General features: G+C 54.0%; 1 protein-coding gene across 1 annotated transcript; it reads left to right on the plus strand.

Annotated features, from left to right (window-relative positions):
- Positions 1–2,206: 2,206 nt before the first annotated feature.
- On the plus strand, positions 2,207–7,088 carry LOC134510691 (tektin-3-like). The gene is made up of 7 exons (XM_063323946.1): positions 2,207–2,785; positions 3,291–3,374; positions 3,600–3,670; positions 3,920–4,063; positions 4,564–4,786; positions 5,624–5,778; positions 6,872–7,088. Exons 1-7 carry the CDS (start codon positions 2,207–2,209, stop codon positions 7,086–7,088), a joined length of 1,473 nt encoding a protein of 490 aa, XP_063180016.1.

Below are 7,088 nucleotides of genomic sequence, written 5' to 3' on the forward strand. Positions count from 1 at the left end.
AGGTTGCCCAGAGTGTGCACTGAGTTGCACAGCGAGGGCCAATAGGTTGTCCAGGGCAGGCAGTAGGATGCGTGAGGTCACTGAGCACCCTGTGCCCCTGGCAACGCTGCCCTGGTTCTGTGTCACGGACGGCACTGGGGATGCTGCAGTGTCTGGCAGTGCTGCCACCGAACCCAAGAGCACCACAGTGAGTAGCAGCCCCCCTGCGCACCCGCAAGCCTCTGGAGGCTCAGGGTGAGTATGTACTTTGGCTGGGAGGGGAGGACTGAAAAAGCAAGCATTTCTCCTAGTGCTCCCCAGTACCTCTTCTGTTGCCCAGACGTACCCAAAGTAGGTGGTCGGGGCTCCCATTGTGTGTCTGTGTTCAGGGGTGGCAGAAAGTGTCACCCTGGGATGGCTTATCCCCAGGGGGATGCAGGGGCTTTTACTTCAGCTGGAAATGCAGGGAAAGGTGACTGTGGTCCATTCCCAAGGGGTTTTCCTCTCTTTCCTAAACAAAAGGGAACTGGCACTCACAGTGGTCTTTGTTGGACCTGAGCACAGACATTTCTCCCTCAGTTCTGCCAAACTGGCTCACAGGGTCGTGATTGTGAAAGCTTTTTAGCTTTCTTTGGAGGGTGTGAGTTTCCCGCTGCCTGTTGCACAGCCTCTTCGTCCAGGCTGGATCCAGGGGCGAGACTCAGTGCCCGCAGCTCTGCTGCTGCTCTCGAGTCAGGCCCCGGGGCAGCCCATGCCAGCATGGCCAAAACTGGGCAAGGCTTGTAACTGGAGTCCTCAAAGTTCAGTGATTTCCCAGCTGCAGGCTGTGCACTTGTGCCCTCTGACTCATCCTGATTTTCCTGGGATTTGCCCTAACTAAAGGACCCGTTATTCTCCTGCATTCGCTGTTCATTTATTTAGTAGCTGCATTTGGAGACAGTGTTCTTCTGAATGCATCAAACCGTTATGGGCAGGTTTATTCCCTGCAAACATGCCATTTTTAAAGGAATGGAGTGGCTTTCATGCTGTTACAAATAGGATTGAGCACAAGTTTTATGTCCTACCCCACTCCCATCCAGGGATCTTATGTCCTAATCTTATGTCCACTGGGGCTCTGAGCCAGGCTGGGAGCAGTGGGGATGGGATGGTGTTAGGAGAAGGGCACGTCCAGCTGGCTACGGCAGCCACAGGGACTTATTCCTGCCCGTGGGTGATACTTGCAACCTTACAAGAGCTTCCCACCGAGCATAACTTACCCTCCTGAGTGTTTGTCCTCACATTCGGTGTGTTAGGTGCAGTTGGTGGCCCTCTGCATTATGTTTCTGATAACAACTGACCGATAACCTCAATCTGAAAAGAGCAATAGCACCCACAGTTCTTGGTATCAAAATCTTCACGTGTGGCCATTCCTCCTAGGGCTACTGCAAGGCTGGTGTTTACAAAGCCCTCTGAAAGGACTTGGTGGGATATCTCCTTTCCAAGCGCAGTGATTTTACATCAGGTGAGCCATGGACATTTTTCTTCTTTTGCAAGACAGAGATGGCTGTTCTTTTGAGGCTGAAATAGATTCCGGGGGAGGGGACGGGGTGTGTGTGTGTGTGTGTGTGTGTGTTCAAATTTGGATATAGTCCTGCAAAGCTCTGCTCACCTGCAGACTGCTCACTTGAGCATTTAATGCAAGTGAATATGGAGGGATGAGGATGGAGTCCTCACCCACAAATCGCGCTGGGCTGGTAGCAGCTGTGTGTCCAAAGGGGCGCAGCTCTTGGGGCTGGTAATGGCACTTTGAAAGAGAAAATGACACGTGGAGTACTAGAAGATCAGCAGATACCAAACCCAGCCAAAAGAAGCAGATGAACAGCAGAGAATCAGCAGCTACAGTTTCACGGGACTGATAGATTGAAGGAAAATGAGGGCACAATATCTGTCACTCTCTTGAGCAGCCATGATTTGGTTTTTTCCCCATTTCAAGACCTGATGCGAGATATGAACAACAAAGCCAGATCTTTCTCTAGATACAAATGCTTGGGACGCTGTCAGAAGGGATTTGCTTTCAAGAGTTTTAGGTCTGCACAGGCAATGTGTAGGTGCTGTGTGCATCGCTGTTTGTGTTCCAAGTTGCACGTGTTGCTGTAAGAAGGAAGGCAAGTGCAGGAGCTTACTGAGTGCGGTTGTCTTCTCTCTGCTCCTCTGTGCAGGACACGTACCTGAAGAGCAGTGTTCAAGAATGCAGCTTGGTCAATCTCCCTTAACGGCAACGTACGCCCATCCACGATCAACACCTAGCAAGTTTCTGCCTGCCATCAGTGCCATGGCTTCAAGCTATAAGGCCCGTTTTCCTTACTACCCACTGCCTCAGAGCTCCGGCCTCCCCTGGATGCCCAGCACCTACTACAAACCAGCTGCCATCAACCCAACTTTGGCTCCCTTTTCCAAAAGTTCCCAGGGGATGACCGCCAGCAAGAAGCTTCCTGTCATTGCCAACAGAACAACCTTCATCACCCGGTACACCCCTGAGGACTGGCACAGGTCCAACCTGACCAACTACAGAGAGTCAGAAACTTGCCAGCACAACGCGGAGCGTCTGAGAGTTGATACCTCCCGCATGATTCAGGATAAATATCAGCAGACAGAGAAGACACAAGGAGAAAGCACCAAAAACCTGGGAGTTCGTGCCAATGATATTGGATTTTGGAAATCGGAGCTCTGCCGTGAGCTGGGTGAGATGATCGGGGAGACCAACGCCCTCACGGACATGAAGAAAAGGCTGGAGAGAGCCTTGGCCGAGACGGAGGCCCCTCTCCAGGTAAGCACCCTGTGCAGTGGCCTGCAAGCTGTAGCCCACTGCTGAAACATCTGCAGCCACTCAGACGTCCAGTTAAGTTTCACTGCAGCTCCGTAACATCTAGAAAGCTTTTAGGAAGAGACCATTAGTTAGTGATCAACAAATCCCTTGCCATCTGCTGCATCTCCTATCAGCACATTCTGAGCCCATCAGAACCCACTATTTTTATAAGCGGCTCATCCAAAATCCTGGTTTGGGAGACACAAGCCCACGTCTTGTTATAAGGCTCTGGCGAGGTCAGCATCAAGGCTGACACAGGGCCGTGCATTCAGCTGCGGTTGCACCAGGGACACGTGTGCTCCCTCATGTTGCTTTAACGCTGATGTTGCAGCTCGGCTGCTCATTGTCAGCTAAACCAGCTGCCCGGGGCACTTTTTTCTTCCCTTTTCTTCCCATCTTGAGATGGGGCCCGTCCCTCTAGAGAACCCTGCCCCGGCAGCCAACAGTCATGGCATGTCCCCAACAGGTCGCTCAGGAGTGCTTGCTTCAGCGGGAGAAGAGGATGGGCATCGACCTCGTCCATGATGACGTGGAGAAACAGCTCTTCACAGTAAGCTTGGCAACTCACATCATGTGTGAAAGCTATTTTTACGTAAACTGCCCCGAGGAGGCTTTGCAGCCTTGTTCCCTACCTGGCTCCTTACTGCTGGCGAGGTGCTCAACCCTTCCAACCCCCAAAACCTGCTGGGCCAGGGGACGGTGTTCCCCCACGCAGCAGCCTCTTAGTTGGTCTAATAAAAGAGATGACATCATTACATGTTTTGCCTTTGCCTAGGAAATCGATGTCATCAGGTCGTGCCAGGAGAGGATGCAGCAGTACCTGGATAAGACAAAAGCCCAGCTCACGTAAGGAGAAGCTCCTTATCTCATGCCGTAGGGCCGATGGGCCTTTGCAGTTGGGATGTGAACCCCCAGCAGACCCCGACCTCTACCCACACCCCGCAGCTGTAAAACCCATGCAGGCTCCATGGGAAGCGGGCGGTGATACTCATGGGAGGACAGAGCTGCCCGGGCGGGAGCTGCGGGGAAGTGGAACGGGGAGGAAGCCGTTCCACCCGTACATCCCCACCGATGGCTGTTGTTTGCATGTTGAAGGTCCAACAGGGTGGCCCAGCACGAGCTGGAGAGAGACCTGGCCAACAAGCAGGCGGCCCACCGCATCGATGACAAGTGCCACCACCTGAGGAACACCTCCCACGGCATCAGCTACTACCGAGGGGTGGAGCGGGTCGATGCCACGTGAGTGCACGCTGGGTGGCACGCGAGCAGCAAGCTGTCCCGGGGATGTGCGGTGCCTTTCCCTGGCAGGGAGCTGCTGGTCCCCAGCCCACTGTAAAGGCAGGTCCGTCCTGCCTGGAGACACCGGCTTCAGAGGGGCCGTTTCTCTCTGCTCATTATTATTATTATTATTATTATTTTTATTCTTCTTCTCATTCTTATTCTATTGTTGCTGTTATTGTTCTTCTATTTAACTGTCTTTTATCTCCACACACAAGTTTTCCCTTCCCTTTCCCCTCCTATTCTCCTTCTTCTCCTTGGGTTTCTGGAGGAAAGGGGGAGAACTGCACAAGTGGCTGCATGGTCCTAGCTGCCGGCTGGGGTTAAAACACGACCTATGGTCAAAATAAAAGCGTAGATTAAAGCTACATTTGACCCACGCTGCTCCCTGGCAGGGTCCTTGCCTGCCCACGTCCAGCTTCAGCAGCACGGGCTTACCAGGGGCCTCTCCTTCCTCCCAGGATCTCGGTGCCAGAGTCCTGGGCCAAGTTCACAGACGGCAACATCCTCCGCTCCCAGAGCGAACGGGCGGCCTCTGCCAAGCTGCGGGACAACACCAGGAACCTGCTGGAGGTGACGGCCAACGAGATGCGGTGCCAGTTCAACAGGGTGAACGTCGCCTTCACCAGCCGCATCGCCGAGACAGCCGACGCCAAGAGCAAGATTCAGACCCACCTGGCCAAGGTAGCCTGAACCCCTCCCTTTGGGTGTGACACTGGGTGGGACCCTCCACGCAGACCTGGCCCAAGGAGAGGAACGGTGGCCGCAGGAAGCTGGTTATAGTGTCATTTTCTGTTAGAAACTCTAAGTCCTGGGGACTTTCTTCTTGGAGCAGGAGGAGCTGGCACTGTGATTTCATCTCAAGGGATCCTGTCTTTTGCTAGCGCATCCTAGCTGGCAGCCTGGCAGCACAGGGATTTCCAGCAGAAAAGGCCACCGCTGGTTGCATCTCCTGGGAGTTACTTCAGAAGCACTGGCTGCCCTGCAGAGAGTCTTTGCTGGGCCTCTGCTGGGCTGCCTGCCGGGGGGTTCGCAGGCTTGCTTCTCCCCCAAGGACGTGCTTTCACTCTCAGTGCTCTGTGGTTGCTGCACGGGTATCCGTGTGCTTGCTCTGCCAAGCGGAGGAAGTGGAGAGCAGTGATGGGCACCTGGCTCGGACCAGTGGGTCTCATGGAAAGCCTCCTGAAAAGTGCTCCACACCGTATTGATTCACTGAGCGGAGACTGGGCTGGCAGCGTTGCGGGCTGGTGCCACGTCCTTCAGTGAAAAATGAAAATTTTTCATGCCTGAAAAATCTTCCCTCTCTGAGTTGCTACTGATGGATGATCAGTTTCTGCAAGCAGTAGTTTTGGGAAGCTGGTAACTCACTGTGTCCATCACTGCTCCAACACCTCCTCTGACATGACAGCAACAGCAAAGACAGGCTTGTTTTTTCTGCAGACGGACAGGAGAAAAAGGAAATTATGTTGTCACTTGAGAAGGTATTTTTTCATTCATGCATGTGTTTCTTTTTTACGGCAGACGCTGCAGGAAATCTTCCAAATGGAGATGAACATGGAAGCCATCCAAAAAGCCATGAGGGACCAAGGACCTCCGTTCAAAGTGTCTCAGACCCGGCTGGAAGAGCGCACACGGAGACCAAACATGGAGCTGTGCCGGGACACTGCCCAACTCCGGTAAGGCAGGAGCACGGGGCCGGCAGGGTCCTTGAGGAGTCCCGGGTAGTAGCACTCAGGAACATCACTGGATGATAAAACTAGTCATGGGATGTTTTTCCTAAATACTCCTTCCAGAAGGGCTCTGCTCTCATCAAAAGGAATGAGCAGGTATCCCAGCCTTTGGGTGCTGGGAGAGCTCTGCACCCACAAAGGAGGCTGTACACCACGGCTGGGAGCAGCCTGATGCCACCCCGTGAGGGGCTGGATTTTTCCCACTTGGGTAAACCTCATCTTCTCTCCTGCCTGCTTCCCAACAGTTGGATGTGCTCAGTTTTTTAGGATAAGCCTTTACTCTCCAAGAGGCTTGCGCTGAGAGCACTTAGGTCCTTCCTTTTGGGGAACCTCCAGGAAGGGTGCACCCTCTGGAGAAGGAGTATGGGCTGTCCTCACCTCCCCTGGGGACAAACCCTTTCAAGGACATTGTGAGCTCTGTGGGATTGCACCCCGAGGGGCTGTGGAGGAGCAGGCTGCCCTGAGTGCCCAGCAGCACCTCCTGTGAGGCACCCCAAACTTCACACCTCCTCCAGGGAGCCTGCTGGGCAAGACTCCAGATGGAGCCTTTTAGAAGCAAGTGAAACCCAGCCCCAGAGCCTGTTTAGCATCTCGCACACCGTTGTTTTCTCCATCCTCCGCTTGTTTCTCATTCAATTTTCGCCTCTCCCAGCTGTCCTGTTTCGCTGTGTGTGCATCCGTGGGTGTGGGCAGGACCCCTGCACAGGGGAATCCAGGAGGGGGACCCAACAAACCTGCAAAACCAAAGGGGAACAGGACACCACAGCTGCTCATCCCTCTTCTCGGTGGCACGAGCTGCTCTGGGAGACGTGCCTGCGCGTTGCCAAAGCCTTCGCGCAGACTTAGCCATGCCTCCCCGCTGAGGTCTGGAGGAGCTCTGCCCTCAGCTTTCCCATGCATCTGCCAGAAACGGGGGGTCCGAGTTAGTCTGAGCGTGCTGAAGGGGGAAATCCTGTGCCCAAGGCGCCCTTCAGCAGGACCAGGCTCGAAACCACCCACGTGATGGGACCATTAATCAGGGTTCCTTGCTGTTTTCCAGCCTTGTCAATGAGGTCCACGAAATCGATGAGACGGTCCAGAGCCTTCAGCAGCGTCTGAGAGACACCGAGGACACCCTGCAAATGTTGGCTCATGCCAAGTCGATCTTGCAGCATGACCTGGCCGTCAAAGCCAACTCGCTCTTCATCGACCAGGAGAAGTGCATGGGGATGCGCAAGACCTTTCCCAGCACTGCACGGCTGCTGGGTTCTGTTTAG

The sequence above is a fragment of the Chroicocephalus ridibundus genome, chromosome 2, assembly GCF_963924245.1.
Source record: "Chroicocephalus ridibundus chromosome 2, bChrRid1.1, whole genome shotgun sequence".
Classification (NCBI taxonomy): domain Eukaryota; kingdom Metazoa; phylum Chordata; class Aves; order Charadriiformes; family Laridae; genus Chroicocephalus; species Chroicocephalus ridibundus.